At 47.3% G+C, this 25,592-nt stretch overlaps 1 protein-coding gene across 1 annotated transcript; it reads right to left on the reverse strand.

Moving 5' to 3' along the window:
- Window positions 1-6,746: 6,746 nt before the first annotated feature.
- MLEC (malectin) lies at window positions 6,747-20,698 on the reverse strand. Its single transcript, XM_032431405.1, has 5 exons — window positions 20,287-20,698; window positions 14,392-14,570; window positions 13,651-13,827; window positions 13,484-13,541; window positions 6,747-12,298 (listed from the first exon to the last, which is right to left on the reverse strand). The coding sequence occupies exons 1-5, from the start codon at window positions 20,519-20,521 to the stop codon at window positions 12,069-12,071; spliced, it is 879 nt and encodes a 292-aa protein (XP_032287296.1). The 5' UTR covers window positions 20,522-20,698; the 3' UTR covers window positions 6,747-12,068.
- Window positions 20,699-25,592: the final 4,894 nt, after the last annotated feature.

Consider the following 25,592-nt stretch of genomic DNA (forward strand, 5'->3'; position numbering starts at 1 on the left):
CCGCCGCCTCCGCAGCGCCGTAACTATGGAGAGCGGGGGCGGGGTCCGGGGGTGTTACCTGGGGGCGGGGCGGGGCGGGGGCGGGGCGGGGGCGGGGCCTGCGGGCTGCAGCCAGCCGCCTCCTCTGCCAGCTCGGTCCCAGCCAGGTGGTAAGCCCTAGGGGTGGCCGGGGGTGCTAACCCCCCAGACTCCATCAGGCTCCGAAGGTCACTCCAAATGTCTTTAAAATATTTCACACAAATGACTTTCTGTCATATAAACTAGGCAAGGCATCTTGAGGAAATGTTTTCTAATCTGTAGCACAGAAGTTAAAACAAGTGCTTGCTATGCAAAAGCAGCTTTCCCAATTAGATTACCATTTCTAAACCCTACTGTGCCAAGCTTTGAGCTAGACATCGGGCTAGATTACAGGGAATGTAAGAATATGAACCAAGACAGGGATTAGGTCCACCCTATTCACTACTGTATTCTGGCAGCAGAGCTAATGCCTGACACGGTCGGTGCTCAGTAATGACTGAATGAGTGAAGGCATGCCCCACAATAAAGGAGCTCCCCCTTTGTTGGGGAAGACTGTGAAGTACATAATTCATTATGTGGCGCTTCCTCTTGACCAGCCCAGTATGAATGAACTAGAAGACTGCTAACTGCTCCAACAGAGGTACAGCAATGGTGCTACCAGAACACACAGGAGTGGCCTGGCCGAATCGGAAGGGGCTTCACAGAGGTAACATGTGCACAGAACGGGGGAAGTTAATCATGATTTCACTAAGTGCAGGAGGTGGGCCAAGGGGTTGGGCGGGTGGGTGGAGGCTGGGTTAAGGCTGCCCTCTCACACCCCAAGTGGCTCCTTCTCTAGGGATTCTGGGTCAACAATCTTCTGTGTTAGAGGCCTGGGTCCAACTGTTGTACTGTGTCTGCTAGGTCTGATATCACCTCTTAGCCAGACTTAGACCAGAGTGAAACTCCACCCCTCTCCCCACAATCAGCCTCAAGACTTGGTTTATACCAGGCCTTGCTCGGTCCCTCTCACCTTATGTAAGGGGCTTGGGAGGAGCTGACAGGCCTAGCCTGGTTCCTGGACAAAATCCAAACCTGACTCCACCCCAGCTGCCCAGCCTACTGGAACAGTATGTGGCCGAGTTCCTATCTAAATGCTGCCCTATCTTTGAGAGATTACAACTGGGTGGCATTTACCAAACTGTTCAGGAAAATTTTATTTATTTATTTATTTTTAAAGATTTTATTTGAGAGAGAGAGAGAGATCACAAGCAAGGGGAGGGGTACAGGGAGAAGCAGACTCTCTGCTGAGCAGGCACCTAATGTGGGACTCAATCCCAGGACCCTGGGATCATGACCTGAGCCTAAGGCAGACGCTTAACTGACTGAGCCACCCAGGTGCCCAGTTCAGGAAAAATTTAATAGATGTGTACAAAGAATTAAAGTCCTTCCCTTCGCAAACAACTCTTTTTAAACCACTCAGCAGTGAGTGGTTACTGAAGAATTTCCAGAACTTTTAATATGCTACTTAATTGTGAATCACCAGGAGGGAGGCTCAGCATGCAGCCATTTCCCACACTCACTTACTCACTAAACCTTCGTTCTCAGAACACCAGGACTAGTTACCTGGATCCCTGCTTTTCTTTCTAGGAATTATAACAAATGTATTACCCCCCTTACCTGCAACTCCAGATCCTTTAGCACAAAGATGTTTACCACAGGACCATTTGTAACACTGAAAAATTACAATAAATTACAGTTGCACCCATTCATGTTATGCAGCTGTTAAAAAGAATGAGATCCATCTATATGTACCAGTATAGAGAGAGCTTAAAGATATATTAAGTGGGGGGGGGGGGGGGAGAGCCTCAGAATCCCATTTGTTTAAAATAAAAAGGACATGAATATATGGATTTGTATTTGTAACTGCAAAGGAAGAGGTCTGGAAATGCACTAAAGTGTTAACCGTGGTTCCCTCTGAGGAGGAGAGTATTGGAAAGACACGAGAGCTACTTATGCACTGTTTTATCACAGCAGGCATGTGATCATGGGTTGCTTGTATATTAAAAAATAAATATATATCTTAGGATCTCTGTCTGGAAAAAAATGCAAAGCCAAAGTAGCCTTCTCTTCTCTTAAAATTTAAAAGCAACTTCACACTTGATCACTTTTTTCTGCTGAAAAGAAAGTTAAATAAAAACTGCCATATAAGGGAGTTAGGGCCTGTACTCTCTCAGGTCACCACCTATGAATGTGATTAAAAGGAAAAGGCTGTCTTTAGAAAACACACACAGAAATAATACATATATATAATAATATGGTATATGTATTTATATATATGGAAGGAGTAGGAAAAATAAGGGCTATAAACTCCAATCTGCCTCTGCTTCTCTTCACCAAATCTTCCTAAGGCATATCAAAAGGCTCTTTTAAAAATTTTTTGTAAAGTACATAAACTAATACTGTGTTTGGGGGAACGAGGACAACAGAGATCTACTGCATTGAATAGTAACCCCAAGGTTTCCCTGGGCTAGATGGGTGAAGACCAGCGTAGAAAGGATGGCCTTCCCTTCATCCCAACCCCAAGCTCCACAAGTCCCTCTCCTTCAGCTGGTTGCTTTCCTCGCCGTAAGAGATGCGACAGGAGCTGTTTTCCAGGGCAGCCCCAGGGTAGCCAGGCAGTCTGCCTCAAATCAGGCCAGGCAGGTGGGGCCTGGAGCTGGTGCAGCCAAGGTAAGCAAGACATTAGAGGGCTTTTTTCTGCAAAGACTGGGAAATTCAGTCCTCCTTCCTAGTGCCTCCTAAAGGTGGCATGCATCGAATCAGCGGGTCAGGCTGGGGCTGCAGGCATGCCTTGTGGTCTGGGACTGAGAGCTGGTATATTTCCCTAGTACCCAAGTCACCACTCTCCCTGGCTGAGGGTTGTTTTTACAAAGTATTAATTTATTATTTATATCCCACCTGTTTCCCAAAAGGATTTCTGGCCTCATCCCAAATCATACAGCACAAGATTGGTGAGCGAAAATTCATGGAGCCTTGTGAATTTGTAAATGCATGTACTGTTTGACCCAGTAATTCCCTAATGGAGTCTGAAGAAACACTTGTACGTGTGCACAATACATATGTGAAAATATGTGCATATGGACATATATAAAAATACATATAAAAGGAAATATACACACCAGACTGTCACCTGTATTATCCTCTAGGGATTAGACAGGTAGGTATGAGGATGATTGAGTTTTCACATTTTGCACCCCATATAACTTAAAAATATATATATGTTTATGCATTTCCTGTATCACTAAGTCTTAAAGGGTTACTTTCTTTTCCAGAGAAGGAATGATATGATAAGCCTCCACATAACCATCACCCAGCATCATTAGTTACTTTCATTCAAACAGTTCTTTTTAAAGAACAGTCCGTGGTGTCTGGAAAACAGTATGGAGGTTCCTCAAAAAGTTGAAAACAGAGCTACCCTACGACCCAGCAATTGCACTACTGGGTATTTACCCCAAAGATACAAATGTAGTGATCCAAAGGGGCACGTGCACCCCAACATTTATAGCAGCAATGTCCACATAGCCAAACTATGGAAAGAGCCTAGATGTCCATCGACAGATGAATGGATAAAGAAAATGTGATATATATATATGTACATACACAATGAGGACATTATGCAGCCATCAAAAAATGAAATCTTGCCATTTGCAACAATGTGGATAGAACTAGAGGGTATTATGCTAAGCGAAATAAGTCAGAGAAAGACTATTATCATATGATCTCACTGATATGAGGAATTTGAGAAACAAGACAGAGGATCATAGGGGAAGGGAGGGAAAAATGAAACAAGACGAAACCAGAGAGGGAGACAAACCATAAGAGACTCTTAATCTCAGGAAACAAACTGAGGGTTGCTGGAGGGGAGTGGGTGGGAGGGATGGGGTCGCTGGGTGATGGACACTGGGGAGGGTATGTGCTATGGTGAGCGCTGTGAATTGTGTAAGACTGATGAATCACAGACCTGTACCCCTGAAACAAATAATACATTGTATGTTAATAAAAAAAAAATTTTTAAAAAAAAAGAAGAAGAGCCCGTGGTGGCATTGAGAGCATGAGCGTGCGGTTTGACAGTCCCAGTCCTCACTCTGCCACTGACCAGCTATGGGACTTTGCATGGGTCATCTATCCCCTCTGAGCCTTCCTTTCCTCCTTTATAAGTCGAGCTACACACGTCTCCCCTAGGGCTACAGTGAAGAAGAGATGAAAATGAGCACCGAAAAGCAAAAAGCACGATGCTGGTGCCAGGGAGTATGTCTCATGAATGGTCACTATGCCAACCTATTTCGGTGGCCTTTCTGCAGGACCCCTCTGCCGAGGGGAGGCACGCTAGACAGAGAGAAGACATGGAGCTGGATGGGAGAGTGTGTTGACTGGAAAGAGCCGAGGGGAAACAAGCTGGAAACCAGGCTTGAGGAAGTGACACACGGACTCCAGGGGCAGCAGCAAGGAAACCTAGGAGAGCAAGTCTGAGCACAAGGCCAGGCCGAAAAGCAAGTGGGGTTATGTTTTACTAACATATACATGGGTAGCAACAAACAAAACTACGACTCTTGGGCCAGAGTCCTGCAGTGAGGTGCCTGCCATCTCAGGTTGCTAGAGAGCAGAGGCAATCCTGCTCCAGAACCTCCCTGCTCCACCTCCTCTCTGCCTTGACCCCTCACAACTGCTAACAGCAACAAGTTTTCCAGTAAATGTGGGGAAAACTCATCTCTCTTCCTCTATAAGGGGTGGGGGTGTGGGGGTACTAAGTATGGAGAAAGGTCCAGCACACCGGCTCCAGCCAACCGGGAGCCTGATTTCCTTAGCGAGATTAAGATCTGGACCCAAGGAGTGGTTTAACCCAACCCCCAGCACTTGGCCCAAGATCTTCTGTCAGACAGTTTTCCTCCCTGCAACTCCCTAGAGCAAGGCTTCTTCAGGTCTCTTCCCCCATTTGGCAGCTCGTGGAAAGCTACTTGAAATAGTAACAGCTAGGTCTGAATTAGTAAAGAATTCCAGTTATGGGTGGGCTCGAGCTAAGAAAGAGGCTCTGTGGGCCTCCTGGTTTATTAGGGCCCTGAGAACAGACTCCATCAACACTGGCCTCATTCTTGGAGCTGAGCACTGAATTCTGCCCTTCAAGGGGTAACTGAGGGAGGTAGGCCAAACTCTCCCTCCCTCTCCTCATACCAGCAGCCTCCGTTCCTGCTGGGGAAATTTAGCAGGTAGGTTCTGGAGTCTAGAGCCAGTCGCATAGCATCGTGGGGAAAGGAAAGGTAATGAGAGTAATAAGAGCGTAATGATCAAGAGCCAGAGTCCGGGTATAAAATCCCAGCTCTGTCTTTTGCTGGCTGTATGGCCTTGGGCAAGTCACTTCACCTATGAAAGGCTAATACCAACTGGTTTGTTGGAAGATTAAACAGGAGTCACATCTGTAAAAGTGCTGGGCATTGTGCCTCATCCATTTCGAGGGCTCCATAAGAGGTATCTACCATTGTCCTTACAGCCTTAGAAAGAACATGGGCTTTGCAGGCAGATAGACGGAGTTCGAAGCCTGCCTTGACCGTTTGCTGACTAGCCTGGGGTAAATTACTTAAGTTTTTTGAGTTTCATGTTCCTCAGCTGTAAAACGAGGGAGATAAATTACAGGAAAAACATCCTTTGGTCTTTTTTTTTTTTTTTTTTTTTTTTTAAAGATTTTATTTATTTATTTGAGAGAGAGAGAGTGAGAGAGAGAGCACAAGAGGGGGTAGGGTTAGAGGGAGAAGCAGACTCCCCGCCGAGCAGGGAGCCCGATGTAGGACTCGATCCCGGGACTCCGGGATCATGACCTGAGCCGAAGGCAGTCGCTTAACCAACTGAGCCACCCAGGCGCCCTCATCCTTTGGTCTTTCTGCCCCTTCCCAATGTACACTCAACGCTGACAACACACTAGAAAAAGAGAAAGCAGTTAGGGTATGTGGGTGGCTCCGTTGGTTCAGCATCTGACTCTTGATTTTGGCTCAGGTTATGATCTCACGGTTGTGAGACTGAACCCTGTGTTGAGCCCATGTCAAGCTTGCTGAAGATTCTCTCCCTCTCCCTCTGCCCACTCCCCACCCCAATCCCACAGTGCGTGCTCTCGCTCTCTCTCAAAAAAAAAGGGGGGGGGGGCAGAGAAAACTGTCCCAGGGCTTGGTCTGTCCACAGGCTGTCACGGAAGCTGAGTGAAAGATGTGCACTGGGAGGGAGACAGTCATGGCCTGGAGTTCCAGTGAAAGTGGAAACAAAACAAAACAACTGTTTATTTTTCCTTGAATGCATTGCTGGCTGAAATGGCCAGGCAGAGTTTTACAGAAATTCATTCCCTTAAACAAATATCCCGGCTAAAATGGACAAAAGCCCCAGGGGTGCCTGGGTGGCTCAGTCGTTGGGCGTCTGCCTTCGGCTCGGGTCATGATCCCGGGTCCTGGGATCAAGCCCCGCATCGGGCTCCCTGCTCGGCGGGAAGCCTGCTTCTCCCTCTCCCACTCCCCCTGCTTGTGTTCCCTCTCTCGCTATGTCTCTCTCTGTCAAATAAATAAAATATTAAAAAAAAAAAAATGGACAAAAGCCCCTAGTCTTGTCACAGGAGAGCCCTTCGCAGCCAAGTGAGCCCCCAGGTCTCCCTTTTCCCACCCCATCACTTCACCTTTTTGCAATCAAGTTCAAACTCAATCTCAACAGAGTGTCACTGCAAATTGTTTATTAAAACACAAAGCAATGGACAGTGAAAAACATCCTGATTTTTTTACTTTTTGGTGGGAGTAGGGTGGGGCATGTAAAGGGTAGGGACAGATGGAGACAGCCCAGAAGGAAAGACAGCTCTATCCACCCCTATTGCTTTCCCGGGCCAGCCAGGTTCAAAGCCCCTCACTGTGCTGCTGTAAATGCATGTTGTGGCTACAGACAAAGAGTTGGTTTGACCTCCGCAGGGAGAGGATGGGAATCTAGGAACTACCAGGGTTACTACGAACTTGACACTATTCTCCAGTACTTGGTACAGAATAGAGCAGCCAGGCCCAATCTGGAGGGGCGGGGTGGGTTTCCTGACAAGCCAGGTTAGGCCGATAATGGTTGAAGAGGCTGCCCTGTGCTCAGAATGGGCAGCCGGTCCTAGCGTGTGAGAACGTGGTGGAAGGAAAATCCAAGGAGGGGACTAATCCAGGGTCAAATTTCTTTTCATTCCCTGGATCATGACACACCAGGGAAGAGAAGAGTCAAGAACGCCTCATTCCTGGTTTGCCGTGAAGATCTCCCTGCCAATTCTCCCCTCCCACCTGGCAACTCAGCTCTCCTTTCCCGACAGTTGTCCTTTGAAAGGACGGAAAGCACACTTCAGTTTGTTGTTGTTTTCCCTCATACTGAAATAAAGCACTGAAGCTCAAAATAGAGGTGAGAATGAAGTTCTGCTTCTCCTGGTGCTATGTGCCCCCATCTCACAAGCCTGCCTGGATGTGAGAGGTGCCAGGGCCCTCCCTGCCAACTCTAACAGGACTACTGTTTCCCTGGCTGCCAGCACAATCCTGGCTCCTTGTTTTTATACTCCTGGGGGGGTGGGGGAGGGTGGAAGGGGACCGTCCCAAGAGATCCATCCTGCTCTTTTCCTGCCAACCCAGCCAGTCCCCAAATCACCTGCTCTTATCAGAATGATTTGGCAACCAAAGGCAGGCTAGCCAAAAGGCAGCTGGGGAAGGACAAACTAGATCGGCAGCAAGCCACCCTTGTACAAAGAAACCCGCCCTAGCTGGGCAGCTGACCCACTGATGCCAATCTGGTCTCATAATAAAATGAGGAAACCTAGCCCTCTTGCCCCAGGAGAGGTCTAAATACAGAAAGAGTCTGAGCTCGGATGGATAGGGAGAAACTACTCTGATCTCTCTGAAGCTTGAACATTAAGGCTTCTTTGCAATTTTCTTAGAGCTCTTTGAACCCTAATTAGATCTTTCCATAGAAGAGAAGCAGACTTCTTCTAAGATTTCTGAACACATCCCAGGTGTTTCTGGTTCTGCTTCTGCACTATCACTTAGCCTTACCCCAGGCTCCTTCCCCAGGGCCACAGCAAAAGGAGGCCCAAAGCATCTCCTCCTCCTTCCTTTTTGAACAGGAGCATCTGTTAGTCTCTCAGTTTGGAAAGCTCACCTGCTCTCCTAGGCCCTTTGGAGAGGCATGGAGGACAATATTAAATGTTGCCACTTGATGCCATTAAGGCTCCTTGAGGCAAGAAGACACTTGAATTAGGTCAGAGCCGGCCAGCAAAGGGGAAGGGGAGAGAGGGATGGGGAAGCAGCCCCATGGCAGGGACTGAAAGACCCCTGCCCAGACCTGAATCTAGAGGGAATGCCCACCCTGGCTCAGAGCAGGAGAGGAAAAGGCACTGTGCTGACCGGGGGTGGGTCCTGCCCCAATCTCCAGGGAGGGTAGAGAACTTGTGGACTCTTTCCCTGGGCTTCCCAAGGTGAGCCAATTTCTAGAGAAAGGAGTATACCTGCTAGGAAAGGGAAAATACTGCTGCTGTTTTCTGAAGTTCAACTGAGATTCTAGAAGCCATGGCCAGGCCTTCTCAGGAGAAAGTAGAGGCAGGATAAGAAGGAAGAGAAATTCCTTAAAACAGAAGCTTCTCCAAAAAGATAAAGAAGTCAAAACACAATTCTGAAACTGGATTAAACAGTTTCCAGGCACAGAAAGGGGGAGGTAAACCTAAACTTCACCTCATCTCTTCAAAGTCTAATTGACCTCTAATGTGATCCCCCAATTTCAGGCCAGTATCTCTTAGGCAAACAGTGGGAAAAAGAGAACACGGTCACACTCTCAAACCAGCCGGTGGCCCTGTAGGCCCTATGGCCCCCCCGGGAGTCTGACCCCACTGACATGTGAAGAGAACCATCTTTCAAGTCACCAGAATTCAAGATATCCACTGAGCAGCTTCTCCTCCATAGCGGAGACTTTATGGGAAAATGGACCTGGTTTAGGGAACATGGGTCCCACAGATTATTTCCTGGCACAACATTTCAGTCAGCGTGAGTAAAACCCACAACGGCCACCTGGCCCCTGACCCAAATCAGAGCTAGGCTGCAGATTCTCAGCCCATCCCCAGCAGACATCTTTGTGTGGTCTACCCAGAAACTGAACCAAAAAAGGAGTTTCATCTTGGCCATCTGTTCTTGGCTTTGGCCAGCTGGGGTCAGGGAAATCTAAAAACCTAGGGGAGCATGGATCCAGTAGAAGTGCCCAGATATCCCTTTCCCCAGGCCTCAGTGGCATCCCTCATCACCTCCCCAACCCCAGACAGACTCCCGGCAGCGTGGCTGCCTGGTCCTCACACTAGCTCAAAATATAGGCAGGGGAACACACAGTGCAAAAAGCAAACGATGAACAGAGTAATTCGTGACACACACAATACAAAAATAAAAATACAGAGTGCCCCACCCCACCCCTTTAACCTAAACTTCATGTACCTATATCATCTTGGAGGAGCCAAAAACAAAAAAAAAACAAAAAACAAGCTTTCAAGTTCAGCATCCTGGGCCAACTGTGACCGGCCCTGGGCAGCTCTGTTAGCTGGGTGGGCTTGGCTCCAGGGGACTCTACCCGGGCCCCCACCATACTTCTTCCTGTTTCCTCACTTCTCCTTTAGTTTTTGTGAGCCATAGAAAGATGTTCCTTCCTTTCGGACACAAGCAGAGGAAAATGCCCATCCCTATCCCTGAGCTCAGGGGAAAGAAGTGGGCTTGGAAACAGGGGTGGGCTTGGAAGCAAAGCTGCTTGGCTTACAGTACCATTAGGAAATGGCCCCAGGAGCCAGGGTTTCCTTCTGAGACTCTGAGTCACTGAAGGGATGCGTTGAGGTGAGGAGGCGGGACCCCTCCTTCCTCAGAGACCCAGGCAAACTAACAAACAAGGCAAAATGGAGGCAGCACATCCTCCTTCCTCATCTCGTCTCCTTCGCTGGCAGTGGACTACAGCTGTGGGGACTTCTGATGGAAGACGAACCGAAGCCACTGTCAGAAGCCCAATCAATAGGATGTCCACTGCCCCAGGCAGGGGGTCCCCAGGATCAAGGCCATAGGATGCCATCCTTTAAAGCAGGGAGCTTTGTGAAGCACTCCAGAAGTGTTCCTCTTACTGCGGCCTCAGGCCACAGCCATCCAGATGCCTGACTCAATACCCTACTACTGAGGCCTAAGTCACAGCTAAAATAAAAGGCTCCAACTCTCAAAGGACTAAATGCTGGCCCAGAGTAACTCATCAAGAGTCAAAACCCAGGACATGAGCCCAAAGGCTACTTACTTTGTCACATAACGAACGGTTCAAATATATGGAGCTCTTTAAAAACATTAAAAAAAAAAAAAAAAGACAAAATTAAACACATTCTAAAATGATGAGCCTTGTCTGAGATTCTGTGGTGCTCCAGCCCAAGCAGAAGCTAATCCTGCTGCCTTCCATCCACAAAATTCCTTGTAGCTTGGCTGGGTCCTCCGTCATTGCTGCCCTAACTGGGAAAAGGATAACAGTGACCAGAAAGGAAGAGAACAGGGAAGCTTCATTTCCTGCAGAAGTTTTTCCAGGGAATTTAAGACAGACACTTAGATGCTAAGGTTTGGCTTCCGAGCTGCCAGGACTATGGCTGACTGGAAATCTTTCAGCCCCGTCACACCAAGAACTCAAGTGTAACTTGGATAGGGAGATGAAAGGGCAGAGGGGCATACTATTAAGATCAGTGAGAGGCACCCCCGGGCCAGATACAATCAGTCTAGTTCTGTGGGGCAGCCCTGGGCATAAACCAAAACTGGTTGACTTGTGCCACAGACACAAGATGGGAAAAAATGAACATCAGATACTAGACAGACACTCTAAACAGTGGTCAGTCACTTAGTAGGGCTCAAGTCTCTGAGGTGGCTCTTAAGTTATGCTAACATAAGCCTTTTCTAATCCAAAGACCAGAAGAGACTTTTAAGGTCAAGTGTTGTGTTGCTGCAGGCTGGGAAGCATCCCTGTCCCCTGGCAGCAAGACCCTACAGAGGGGCCAGTAAAAGAACTGCTGGGTCAGGTCCTCCTGGCTGCTGGCTCAGAGATCCAGGGAGGGAAGTACCAACAAGGTGAGGTGGTAGAGGATAAGACATTCAAGCAAAGGGAACCCCAAATCCCCATGTCTCCTTCCCTTCTTGGCAATAACTTAGCGGGATGATTGGGAGAGAGAGAAGAGATTTCAAATGAGCCAGATTAAGGGGGAGAAAATGAGAGGAAATCAAGTCCCCAACAGGCACTGAAATTAAAATGATTTGTTGTGGTAACAAGTCAGAGGCAACTTGAGGACCTGACATAAACTATTCGTCTTGGATACCAGACAGTCCTCTAACTGGCACATGTCAGGGAGACAAGCAATGACAAAGCGCAAACACTTAAGGTGGAAGCATCATTAGGCTGAAACCAGAAAGGCTTCCAAGTAAGGAAGTATCTACTTTTCTTTCTTTTTTTGTTTAATCCCCCTCTGTTTTCATCTTTATCATACAAATTATACACCTTCACACATACACAAAGCACACACACTTTCAATCCCAGGACATCTGAAAACTTATCTGGACGTCACTTCGGAACATACCCAACTCCCAGCGCTGGTCTTCTCAGGTAGTAAGATGACATTTCCCTGCTGTTAATTTCTAACCTAAAAAAAGGAACCGTGTCTGCTCTGGGTTCAGAGTTCTTTCCACTAGGTGTGCAGACGAGGATCCTTGAACGTGTAGGATCCGCTTTACCCTAAGTACCCTGGAGAGGAAAGAGACGGCTGGGGCCAGCCACAAAGAGAGCACAAGGACTGAAGCAGGGCTGGGACCAGTGGTGGATGAGGGCTGCTCTCTACCCACTCTGCCTCTTTTTTTCTCCTTTACTTTTTGTGTGTGGTTTTTGTCTGTTTGTTTTTTTGTTAATCACTGTGAAAAATACAGAAACCAAAACGAACATGTTTGGTTTCTTTCCCTCACCCCTCCACCCAGTTCAGGATGGTATTGTTCTCACAACCGGCAGAGGCAGAAGAGGGTTGGAATGAAGACTCCGAAGGCCACCAGGATGGGAAACATGAGGCTGCTGTTGTCCGAGGCATAGGGGTTGGGCGTGCGGGGGCCTGACTGCACCCGGTTCTTATTGGTCTGTCTTTTGAGGTTAGACCCTTCATCGTATTCTTCTTCTTCCTCCTCCTCCTCTTTCTTCTCCAGTCCTGGATGAGGCTGCAGCTTTGGTACATCTGACACGAGAAAACAGAGACCTGTTAAGTAAGATCCACGGCATTTGAGTGAGACCCTTAAGAGCCGTAAATGAGCCACAATAAAGAGATGCTACGACCTAAGCTGGGTCCACAGGAAAAAAAAAGAAGTAGCAGAAATAGCTCCTGGCCTAGAGAATAGCAGATTGCTGCAAACACTTAGTCTTCTTTAGATTTAACTAAAACACAGTAAAAGCCCTGCGCCCAGGGAGGTTCGCTATCTCCTCTTCCTGTCCTACTTCTTCAGAACCACGGGAGGACCAGATTGAACAGAGACAATGACCCGACACCCAAAACTTAACCTTTTCAAATCCCTCCTTCAGCCTCCGCAATCCCACATTCCCTTCTGATTCACAAAGCAACTGAGGAAAAGCTGAGCCACAGGGCCTTGGGTTGTCAGCACTCACTACCCCTCTGCTCTGCCTCCTCCTTAGGGGATCAAGCTACAAATCTGTTTTTGTGGCAAGACTTCTGCCTAGATGTCAGAATCCCAGCATCTGGGGACACATCAAGACAACAGGATGAGCCCCCTGGTGCATTCAGGATGAGTTGGGAAAATGTACAGAGGTGGAATGGAGGTGAAAAGTCACTTAGACACAAGCTTTCTCTGCAAAAAATCAGCCTGGGAAGCTGGTGGGTAGGATCATCGCAATGCTGAGAAAGCGATACACCCTAAGGCTGGATCCCAAGAACAAGGAGACATTGGTCAGTAAACTTTTGTCCAGTACAGTCCAGCAATTCTGGACTCTCTCAGAGCATACCAAAATGCTAAAGGACTCCCCCTCCTTTTGCCTTTTCCCTTTTTGCTCCCAGGAAATAGATGTCAAAGAAAGAGAATAAGGACAAGTTTTAGGCAATTCCAAAAGACTACAAGGTCAGGGCACACCAGTAGGTACCATTATTAAGCCAAATTTACAGTGAAGTTAAAGAAATTTGTCCAAAACCAAAGAGCTGATTAAGTGGCAGCAACAAAATTTGAACAGACCTTACTCCAAAGCTTATGGCCAGCACCATGCTACGCTTCATCCCCATCCATCTGGCTCTGGATTCCCCACAATTTGGCTTTAAGTGTTCTCACAAGAGTGATCAGCTAAATTATTCCCGCAAGGGTTTCCTCAACTATATCCTTCAGCCCAAGGAAAAAAGGAGGTTAAAGACGCCACTTACCATCCACTGTCCCAGCCATGATGTAGAGTGCACAAACTTTGGGATTGTCATAGTACCCCTAGGAAATGGGAAACCATGGTCAGCACCACACAGCAGTAAACATTCCCCCTGCACCCATTCTTTTATTAAACATTTCCTCAGCAGGGAGGGCAGAGGGAGAGCATTACCTTAACAAACTCGATGTAGAGTTTCCCTGTGAAGGTGGACACCTCCCCTTGGACACTCAGCTTCCCCTTTCTGATGCTCATAGGGATGATTTCATCATGAGCTGTGCTGTGCCCAACACGATCAAAGATATCCAAGTCCTTCACCACAACATGGCCATTCAATCGCACATCAAATACCTTCCACAATTAAAAAAAAAAGAGAGAGAGAGAGAGAGACAATGTCAAAACCATCAGCTTCATACCCCTTTAGCAGCTGGACATCATGTACCTGCCCGGATCTTCAAGTTCAGAAATAATTTTTAAAATGACAGGGCTGGATATAGTCAAGGGTACCGAGTTCTTTACATGAGCTAAATCAAAGCCAAGTTCTTTCACTGTCAAGGTCTCATACTGGCCTTAGGAACAAAGAATACAAACAAAAAGCTCAACGTGGACAGAAGGAAATTCGCAAGAAGAGACAGGAAAAGAATAAGGCTAAATACAAGAAGGTGCTGACAACCGAGGAGGACAACCAGGATCAGTTAGTTGCCAAGAACTAAGATTCTGGCATTGCCTTCTGTCACCGACCCCCAAGGCAAGTGCAGCCTTGTGAGCAATGGGACATTGCTTCTCTAGGGGCAGAAGTAATCCAGCTTTTCCTCAAAGCTCACCTGTTCCTCCCTTCTGGGGAGGCTCTTACATTCTCTGGCCCATAGCAGGGGACTATCCAAGAGTGGCAATGTCCCATTGACCAGGCCTCACCTTCTGCTGGGACTGTGCAAAGTAGACCTCGGCAAATTTCAACACCAGCACATAATCCCCCTCCTCCTTAATGGGCACTTCGTAGCCAAAAGTCTCCTCATTGTACCGCTCTGTTTGATACAGGATCTGGTCCTCCGGGTTGGAACGCAGGATAGGCAGTTTCATACCGTAGTCAGAGGCTGTGGACAAAAAACAAGAGAAACCACATCAGAGGCAAGACACACAAAAAAAGCAGAGACCCCAGAACTGCCAGCCATTTCCAGGGCAACGCTAGTAACCTTCCCAGGGGAAGGGGCCACCCCCTATCCGCCTGGCTCTAAAGAGACCAGACACAAAGGCAAGAATTAGAGAGCCATTACCAAGGAAGAGTAAAGTGAGAGAAACCAAACACTAATCACCCCAACAGCTCCCTAACCCTCAGAGTAGAACTTTTTAAAAGCCTGTTAAAATGACTTTCCTCAACTGCACAGAGAGTGACAGGAAGAAAACAGGCGATAGCTACAGTTTCCTGGGTCCCTGAGAAGGGGAGCTTCAGAGAAAGCTCATAAAACAGGGGGGGATGGCCAAGAACTCTGCAAGATGATTAAGTTCAGAGAATGTGTGTGGTTTGTTTTGTTTTGTTTTTTTCATTCAGAAAAGCTCAAGAGTCTAAAACAAACAGGCTATGTTAGGAAAGTCATTTCTGCATTGTCTTTACTGCAAGTAAGATACCAGCTTAGTTGCTTTTTATAATTTTCATTCACAAAGTTCCAAGGCTGGTAAAGAGAAACATGCTCATAAGAAGGGTGTGATGCTAATTTCCTTTACATGCAAGCACCTTAATTCTCACAAACTCACAAAACTCAACCTCACCTACTCTCTCTTGCACATTCCCCCAGTTAAATCGAAAGAAGAAAAAAAGTTCCTACTGTGTCCCCAGCACCTAAGAAGGTGGCTGGCACATAAACAGGCACTTAATATGATTTGCTGAACTAACAAACAGCAACAAAGGAGGTGCCTGCACAGCAGTGAAGCCATGCTATTCTCTCCACAGGGCTAGAGCCATCCTAGCAAGAAAAAATCTGCCAAGGTCCTACTGGCACCTCTGGCCTAAGATGCCCAAGTCCTTGGGGAGCCACCTTTCCCATGTCATAGACTGACAGGGAATAAGGCAGGGTAAAAGTAAAAAGACGCCTGGGTGGCTCAGTTGGTCGAGCATGTGGCTCTTGATCTCAGAGTTATGAGTATTCAAGCCCCACTCTGAGCATAGAGCTTACATTTAAAAAAAAAAAAAAAGAAAGGGTAAAAAGTTACATATCTTGGGTCGGTATCAGAAGAGCGGAAAACCTCTATTGCCCCCAGCCCTCTTCCCCAGCCTTGGTAGAAGACAAAACTATGTATGTTTTTCTCCCGCTCCATAACAAACTAGACTGGGGTCTTTCCTCAAACATGAGACACCAACCACACTCCAGCCCCAGAGATGAATAGCTATGCTTCCTCCTTCGAAAGTAGCTTCTCTGATTCCTTTATCAGTAAACACAATGAGGCTTTCCAGTGCTCCATAAATCTACTTTCCAAACTACAGACTTAGCAATGATTTTGGTACAGGCCCAGTCGCTCCTCCAGCCCGGAATTAAGATTTCAAAACCACCTTCCAATCTCACACAGTGACTCTGAAGACATTTGGCACCTAGGTCCTTTGGGAGATGTCCAAGAGCAGTCATCCCTGGAGCTTTACCTTCTGAATCATCAAAACTCCAAGGGGATCTTGGAGGGCTTTGAGGGCTAAGGTCAAGCCCTCAAAAAAATAAACATAACTGTTAACAGTTCCTGTAAGGGGACAGTTAGCCATGACATCAGATGGACCTGATGAGACAATGCAATAGAAAACTCACTGCCCTTTTGTCTTCAGACCTTTTTCTTCTTATTTCTTCTCAAGAAATCAAAGAAGGGTGCTAAGTAGCACTACAAAGGATGCACTGCCAACACACCTCAGCTCTTTCCCAGGCTCAAACCATTACACCAGGGCACAAACCCATAAAGATTAAAAGACTGCTACTTCTCTTCCACTTGAGTTCTAAGAATTTCCTTCTTCCATGAGAACCATGATCCTTACAAATTTGGAACATTAACTAGATTTGCTTTTTAGATACACAGAAAATTTTGTGCATGTGTGGGGAATCTTTTTTTTTTTCTTGCCGAGTGGAAAAAGTGAGAAACTGACAGTAATGTAATCTGTAACAGCCTTAGTCTCACAACTAAGAAAACTCAGCCATGTGAATAAAAACTACTTAACAACCTTGGAATTACCTTTAAATATTTTCCCTTTAAAGCCCAAGTGGCTTTCCCAGGAGATCTGCCACATGTAAAGTTGCATTTGCCCAAGTCCCAAGAGATGCAGCAGCAAAAAGGATTTTTTTCTTTCCCCCTTAGACTTTATGTATTCACAGCTAAACAGATTTCTCTAAAATACAGTGAAGTGTACACAATCAGCACACTGCTGAAGTTGGCACAATATAGTTCAGACAGTTAACCAGAAAGGAAGGGGGCCGAAGGGCCTACATTATGTCTGCTGCTAAGATTCTTAGTTCAGGACAATGGAGGAGCCACGCTGCTCGAAAAATTCAGCCCCAGTTTTATAAGACAGGCCTGGATCTGAATCCTGGCTCTGCCACCTATGATGGGATTTGGAACAAATTATTTTCTCCAGGTGTTTTCTCACCTGTAAAATGGGGGCTACCACCCACTTAAATTCTCTACCTATGAAATTCTACTACTTGGAGGGCCTGAAGATGAAGCCTGCCTCTTAGGTGACAGTATAGGGAGAGAATTCTAAACAAATCCCATGGCCTTCAGCAAATCAGAGGGAGCAGTGACTCTCATCCTCTTTTTAGTTCTTATCCCCCAAAGCCAAATCCCTCCCCAGCCAAAAGGAAGGCTGCCCAGAAAAGGGTCTTCCTTAGGCTTGCAGAATCAGTAATCTGATAGGCTCAGGCTCTAAGCCACATTTTTACCCATCTGGAATCATGATATGCCCTAGTTGTAACTTCATGTAAAAGGTCACTGAGCACAGAAAAAGACACACTTTAACCCATTCTGGACAGAAGAGTTTTCAGACTCAGGGCCACTGATTTCTAAAGCATCGTAAGTTATACTAAAAAAGGAAAACAAAGCCCAGAGAGGTAAAGTGTGTTCTTCAAGGTCATACAAATGATCAGCAGGTATCTTTCTATGAAGAGGAAATAGCCTCTCCCAAAACCAAGCCAAGTTTTATGCTCTCAGGCCAAATAACCAGGTCTTTTCCTCCTCAATCAGGAGGAACCCACAATGAGCAAGTTGAAAAGAACCCAGAATGTTCAGCATGCCAAAACCCCAAGTTGAGCACTGCCGAGGCACAGTGGTACTACCATCTGGTGAAGCCCACAAGTTGAAAAAGCCTTTCCCAAGCTGTAAGTATCTCCGATGAGCACTAGCTATCCTCGAGGCAGAAATGAAATTCAATAAATATTATGGAGTGCCTTTGAAAGCAAAAGCCACTAGGTGCCCTAGGCCACTCAGTTACAAGAATGCTGAACTACAAAGACACTACAGAGAAACACCAAGTTCAAAAGCAGGCCAAACCCTTATCTGGATTAACTTGGCAACAAATACCTGAATTCAGTCAACATAAAATGAACTTCCTTCAGCATGACAGAAACAATATCAGAGGCATGTGGCAAAAGAAATAAGACATACAGCTCCTACCGCAATTAGTGGAAATAGCTGCATGAGGCAAGGGTCTCCAAGTACCTGGCACATCCTACCTAAACGGTGCCAGAGAAGGGAAGGCAGAGTGAACAGCTACACCTCCCTCTGTGGTGCCGACTCCTTAGCACAGAAAGAAACTACAGAGTTGCCTCCCGAGAGTGGAAGCCGAACCACGTCTCAGGCCCAGATCTAAGGCCCCCAAAAATTACTCTCAGGAACCCAGTGTGCAATGTTGCAACAGGCTGGTCCAAGCTGCAGCTGACAACCAGCCTCCACTCTTCATCTACCCCTTCCTATCGCTACAATTCACGGTCCACGTTTGTCATACTCTCACAGAGTGGAGCAGGGAACCTGTTTATAGAGTGCCCCAAATGCCGGGCTCCAGTACACATGGGCTTGGGTAGGTCTCATGTAATTTTACCTGCTACAATAAGCTCCAAAGAAACTGCAACCATGAACCAATAACCGAAGGACACAGAGACTGGATGAATGCTGACAAGCGCCAGCACCTCCCCCGCTCCACCCCCAAAATCACCTACACCAGCAAATTAAAACCAGGATTTCCGAATAAGAGGAGAAAGAAGCTGGGAACTAAACCTGTATGGTCTTAGCTTCTTCCTCTGCACAATAAACCTAATAGGATAACGTAACGTATGTGAAGCCTGGTATCTGTTAAGTGAGAGAAACCATCTGCACACTGTCCTCACCACTGCTATCTCAAGAGGCAAAGTCCACAAACGGTCTCTAGTTTCCTCAAGGGCTCCTTCCTCCGGGCCCACACCCATGAGGAAAGAGGAAGGGTCCAGGATGGAGATAGCAATGACCTCCTGCTTAAATATTAAGTCCGGCTTTGGCTGCTGTTACAGCTGCTAAAGACTGGAGCCCTGACTCAGCTGAACCCAAGCTACTGAGACCTACATGCCAGGGCTAACTAAATTCCAAGACAAACATAGAACTTCAGAAAACAGCCCTGTGTCCCAACACCCTCACATGTATGGAAGCAATAAACTCGCTAATATAACAAACTCCAGGACACTGCAATTATCTTGGAAGAACTAAGTTAAACCCTTTCCTAAAGGCAAGAGCCAAATCTGGGCATCGTGGAAGAATGAGAGAAAGTCTGTCTCTTGGTTTTCTGGAGATGGCATACTGCCAATTTGGCAGCCTCTGAACCCAGCATACAACATAAATCTCCTTCCAACACATGAAGTAAGGAACTTCCCTCTTAAACCTGTTGTCCAATCCCACTTACAGAAGAAACAAGAGTCTAGAGCAGATTTTCCCAAAGTCTGGTCTGGGGATGACCAACATCAGAAGCCCCTGGTGCAGAAAGGTGGGTTTAATCTACTAGGTCTGGAATTTGCATTTTTAACCAGCTCCCCTGGCTATTCTCACCCTAGCTTTGAGAACTGCGCAGCTCTCTAAAAACCGCTGTTGCTCGTCAGTTAAGTCAAAATCATTTTTCCCATACACTGGAATCATACCTCTCAAGGCCACTTAGGGTAGGCTCTACACACTCTGGAACCCAATACTCAGATCTTACACTGGCTGACCCAGTTGACACTCTATCAGCCTCACGTTTTTTCAGTATAACCACCCTCTGGGGTGGCCTCAACTTCCACCTTTAAGCACACATATTCCTAGCTCTAAAAGGGGGGCGGGAGGAGGCTACAATCAAACTTTCCTGGCCCATCCTCTTCGAAGATTCCTTCCTATGCTGGCTAAGAATCAAGCCCCGTTCCTGCAGAAGGGGTAAGAAAAGCGGCTCGTTTCTGGGATGGCAGGAATCTACCAGGAACTGTCTTGATAGGAGAGCAAAACCACCCAGGCCTGGGGCTCTGATAACCTACAACCCGTGAGGCCTCGGGTGGCAAGAGGCCGCCCTCGTCTTTACTTTCCCAGATCGGGTGGAAGTGAGGGGTTAAGAAAATGCAGGATGTGAGGTCCAAATATAACTTCTCGCCAACTCTGCCTCAATTGTTCTTCGTAGCTTCGAGCCAGCGCCAGGCTCTGAGCTCGGACCGGGTCCCAGGAAACTGCTGAGAGAGACACTTGGCTCCAGAGACGTGGCCCCAGGGTCGAGGAGGGGGCTCAGGGCCCGCAGCCCTCGGCCGGCTGCTCCCAGCACGGCAGGCCCCGGATCCCACGGCTCGGCTGAGGGGCTCTCACCTCGGCCCACCCGGCCTTCCAAAGGGTCCTTGCGGAAGTGGATCCCGTGCACGTCCACATGCGCCTCGCCGCCCGCGTTGACGGCCCAAATGACGCTCTCGGGTAGCCCGGCCCCCGCCGAGCCGACCACGCCGAGCCCCGGCCCCCGGAGCGCCGGCAGCAGCAGCAGCAGTAGCAGCAGTAGCAGTCGCAGGAGCGCCACCGCGGCTCCCTCAACCGCCCGGGCCCCCAGCATGGCGGCCACCACAGCGGGGGCAGCCTCCGCCGACCCTCGTCCTCAGCCGGCCGCCAGGCCGCCCCGGACTCAGAAAAACAGCGCCACGGGCCGCTCTGCCTCGGCCGCCGGGGACATGTCGCTCTCAGGCCTCCTTCTCAGCCACGGGTGCCGCCTCCCACCTCAGGAACAACCTACCCCGCCGCCCAGCCCCCGGCCACGACCCTGCAGCCAATCAGCGCCCGACCCTCATTAATTACCCATCACCCCGCCGAGAAACGCCCGTCCATTGGCTGCCAGGCGAGGGAAAGGGCGTGGCTACTCCCAGGCGCCGGCCCAACCATCAGGCTCGAGAGGGAGCGCGCGCACAGGTTGGGAGTTCGGTTGAAGCGGCGGTTAAATGCGGAAGTGGCGGGGTGCAGCGCCCAGGCGGCCCCGGAATCCCGCAGCTGAATAGGAAAGGTGGCCTAGGAGGGAAGGTTTAGAGTAGGGCGCACTGACACGTCGCCAACACTTCCGGTGCTCTAGATCTTGGGACCGAATAGGCTCCCGAGGGGGCGTTGCTGACTTTCCCGCCCCCTCTTCCTTTCTCAGGGAGAGGCATGAACATAAGCTCTAGTAGGAGTGTACACTCTTCCGACCTGAGCCTCAGTCTTTTTCTCCTTGTGAGGCAGAGAACCCATTCTCCCCTAGAGAGGCCACAAGCACAGCTCTTCAGGACACGAGTCCCACGAGGACAACACCCCGCCCCCACCCCTTAGCGGGCTCAGGGCTGGTGGTAGCGTCCAGGCGGCCGTCCAATCAGAAGGCTCCAACACAGCGGAAATGCGTGGCCTTGTGGGGGAGGGGCTCCAGCTACCCGTGTATCCATGGCGACAGCCTCGGCCCCGCCCCAGCGACTCGGGGACGGCATCGGGGCTTCCCCCACGTTGGTGTGGAGAGTCGAGCGTGGTGCCCAGTCTGGAGGTGTGTGCTCGACCGGAGCTCCTTCTCTGCTCCTTGGCAGTTCACCCAGCATTTTCCTACATTGGCGATCCCTGCGCTGCGGTCGCTGTCCGAACTCCCCACTTTTCAGACAGAGACAGTGAGGCCCAAAGAGGGTCGCAGAGTTGGCCAAACGGTGACACCGCAAGTTTAGGGCAGAGCCAAGGCAAATTCCGCAAATATTTTTTTGAGACCCTACTACTATGGTTGGCAGATTTAGCAGATAAAATACAGGAAGCCCAGTTGAATTTGAATTTCAGATAAACAAATGGGACATACTTATATGAAAAAATAATTCATATTTTGTTTAAAATCCAAATTTCACTGGGATTTTTGCATTTTACCCGACAACCTTACCTACTACGTGCCAGGCAATGGGCTTTGTGCAGCAGTGAACAAAAACACACCCAGGGTCCTGAATGAGAATTGCAGACTTTGAACTACCCACAGCTCAATTATTTAGTTAGAGATAAAGAAACAAAATGGGATACCAAAATGGAGAGCATCAGTGAAGAATTTAAATGCCCCATCATTCCTTCCCCAGCCCCCAGGGTCAGACCCCACAGGAGTAACTTTTAGAGTATCCCCTCTTGGTCCCACTTCCCCCCTATATTATATGGCAAGGATCTGGACTAGCTTGCTCCCACAGACATGTTTCCCGCCTCAAGGCACCTCTGGAGTCCTGCACTAGGGTGTCTTATCCCACTCTCCACTCTCTCAAAACTCGTCTTTGGAGGAAACTGGTAAGTCAGCTCTTGAACAGCCCTCAGGGCAGGGGTATGGTGCAAATGGGGATCAAAGGTACAAAGAGGTGATGGGGGGCTTCTTCCCTCCCCGGCAGTTGCCCCTTCAGAGCCCGTGTTCTAGCCCACCCACTACACCACCTCCTGGAGCTCATGTTTATTTTATCCTTAAGGCAGCCTAGTCCAGGAGAAACTATCACAAAAATGGATTAAATCTTTGGGGAGGCCTCAAAAGACCTAACCTTATGCCTCCTCTCAGTTCCCCAGAGCCTTGGTCACCCCACGAGATAAATAAGATACTTGGCTAGCCCCCACTGGGCTCCTCAGATTCCATTCCTGGCTGGGCTACCTGTGTACAAAGGAGCCTGGCCCGGTTTTTTGAGATTCAGTAGCTGGTGGATTAGACTACCTCTTAGGTAAAACAAGAGTTCTGAGACCCGGAGGCAGGATGAGCATGGAATCTGAGCTAGATTGCCTGGGTTCTAAGCCCTGCTCCACCATTTACTCACTGTGGCCTTGGGCAAGTTATGTACCTCTCGGAGTTTCGGTTTGCTCAACTGTGAAAGTAGTAGTTCCTACTTTGAAGGCTAGATCTGAGGTTTATAGAAGATAATGCAACCATTTGACCCAGCAATTTCACTCCATTTTACCCAAGAAATGAAACTAGTGTCCACACAAAAACTTGTACATGAATGTTCATAGCAGCAAAAGTGGAAGCTACCCAAAAGTCCATTAACTGATGAATGGATAAACAAAACTTGTATATCTATATAATAAACTATTTTTGAGCCAGAAAAAGTCATGAAGTACTGATATACACTACAACATGGATGAACCTTGAAAACATGCTGAGTGAAAGAAGCTAGACCTAAAAGGCCACAAGTTGTATTACTGAATTTATATAAAATGTTCAGAATAGGCAGATCTATAGAGACAGAAAACAAATTCATGGTTGTCTGGGGCTGGGGGAAAGGGAGGTAGGGGGATGATAGCTAAAGTCTTTTTTATTTTTTTATTTTATTTTATTTTTTAAAGATTTTTATTTTATTTATTGAGAGAGATAGTGATAGAGAGAGAGCATGAGAGGGGGGAGAGTCAGAGGGAGAAGCAGACTCCCCGCTGAGCAGGGAGCCCAATGCGGGACTCGATCCCGGGACTCCAGGATCATGACCAGAGCCGAAGGCAGTTGCTTAAACAACTGAGCCACCCAGGCACCCTAAAGTCTTTTTTAATAATTTACTTGAAGCCCACAGCACCCTCTCAGGATAGAGAACTTGCCGTCCATGGAGTGACAGGAACTGAGATTTTGGGGTCACACAAAACTGGTTCAATTCCTTTCTCAGTGGCTTCCGAACTACATCTGTTACTGCTTTTCTCTGTAATCACCGCTCTCCTAAAATGCATATGATCATCCACCTCACAGTTGTAAGGATTAAACGAGAGAGAAAAAAAAAAAAGACACCTAACAATGAATTATCTGAAAAAGAAATAAATCTATTCCATTTACAACAGCATCAAAAATAATAAAGGGGCACCTGGGTGGCTCAGTCAGTTAAGCATCCGACTCTTGGTTTCAGCTCAGGTCATGATCTCAGGGTCCTGAGATAGAGGCCCACCTCTGGCTCGGTGCTCAGTGGGGAGTCTGCTTAGGATCCTTTCCCTCTCCCTCTGCCCCTTCCCCTTGTGCGCGTGAACTCTCTCTCTCTCTCTCTCAAATAAATCTTGAAAAAAAAATAAAGTATTTGGGGATAAACTTAACTAAGTGAAAGATCTCTACTCCAAAAACTGTAAGACATCAGTGAAAGAAATTGAAGAAGACACAAATAAATAGAAAGATATTCCATGTTCATGGACTGGAAGAACTAATACTGTTAAAATGTCAATACTACCAAAAGCCATCTATAGACTCAGTTCAATCCCTGTCAAGATTCCAATGGCATTTCTTTACAGAAGTAGAAAAAAACACTCCTAAAACCACAAAAGATCCCAAATAGCCAAAGAAATCCTGAGAAAGAAGAACAAAACATGAGGCATCACAATTCATGATTTCAAGCTATTCTATAATGCTATAGCCATTAAAAAAAAATTTGGTGTACATCAATGATTTCTCACTAAAATTGGAAAAATACAAAAAAAAATTTTAATAGACATCATTTTTTTTGTTTGTGGAAGAAAAACACACTTTTTGTGGAAAATATAGACAACTCAGAAGAGAACTTTAAAAAGATAAAATTCACTATAATTCCATCCAAAACTGGGATAAGACCTGTAAACCTGGGCCCTGATGGACAGTTTCTCTATAACCATTACTTCCCACCCACTTATTCTCACAACCACCACAAGAAGTTGGGAAAATAATGTCCAGCATTTTGCAGATGAGAAGCTAAAGTTCAGTAGGGTTAGGTGATTTGCCTACACAATGAGGGCCAAAATCTGTTTTTTTTGTTTCTCATCTAGTACTTTGCCTCTGAACCTCTTAGATACCACTTGGTGCGAATCGCAGCTCTGCCATTAAAATACTGTGTGACTTTGGGTAAATGAATTCATCTCTCTGAGCCTCAGTTTCCTCATCTGCGAAATGGATAGAATAATTGTACATACCTTGTAGAATTGTGAAAAATAAAAAGACATATTTTAAACAAGAAAAACAAAAAGGACATGTTTTACAAGCTAGCATGGTGAGACCCTGAAGCCCACAGCTAAATGCTCAATAAATATTCATCATGGGTGTTTGGGGGCATAGAGCCCTGGATTCAAAGCCTAGCTCTACTTTTGTAGAGCTGTGTGGCCTCGGGAAAGTCATTTCTCCTCTCTGGGCCTCAGTTGCCTCCTCTGTGCAATGGTAATAATTAGAAGATCCACCATACTAGGGTGATAGGAGCCCTTAACAGAATGCCTGGCCCATAGTAGGTCCTCAGTGAACAGTAGCTATTAATCACATAAAAAGAAATAATTATAACATATAATACTGGCAACTGAATAAATAGAAAAGGTCTTGGCTAAAAAGTTGGGAAAAACCCTCCCACACACAGGAGAAGGGAAAAACCAAAGGGAACCAGAGTTCAAAAGTGGAAAATGGAACAGCTGCTGGTAAGCCCCCAGAGGCAGGCACCTTGACCCACAAAACTGAAAAGGGGTGTGTCTTCCTGAACAGATAAGGATCAGAAGAACAAAGCATTCTATTAATTAAGTCTTGCCTATTTTAAGTTTATGGAATATTCTTTCCCTTAAAGATAAGCTCACAATTAAAGTTCAAAAGGTAAACACAGAAAGGGGGGGGGGGGAGGTAGTCCTGCCTTGTGCAGCAACCCCTGCCAGCCCTTGGACTCAGAGGTGGGTGGTCTGGTCCCAAAGCCAAGTTTCCT

Source organism: Phoca vitulina, unplaced genomic scaffold (genome assembly GCF_004348235.1).
Source record: "Phoca vitulina isolate PV1807 unplaced genomic scaffold, GSC_HSeal_1.0 scaffold46, whole genome shotgun sequence".
Taxonomy (NCBI): domain Eukaryota; kingdom Metazoa; phylum Chordata; class Mammalia; order Carnivora; family Phocidae; genus Phoca; species Phoca vitulina.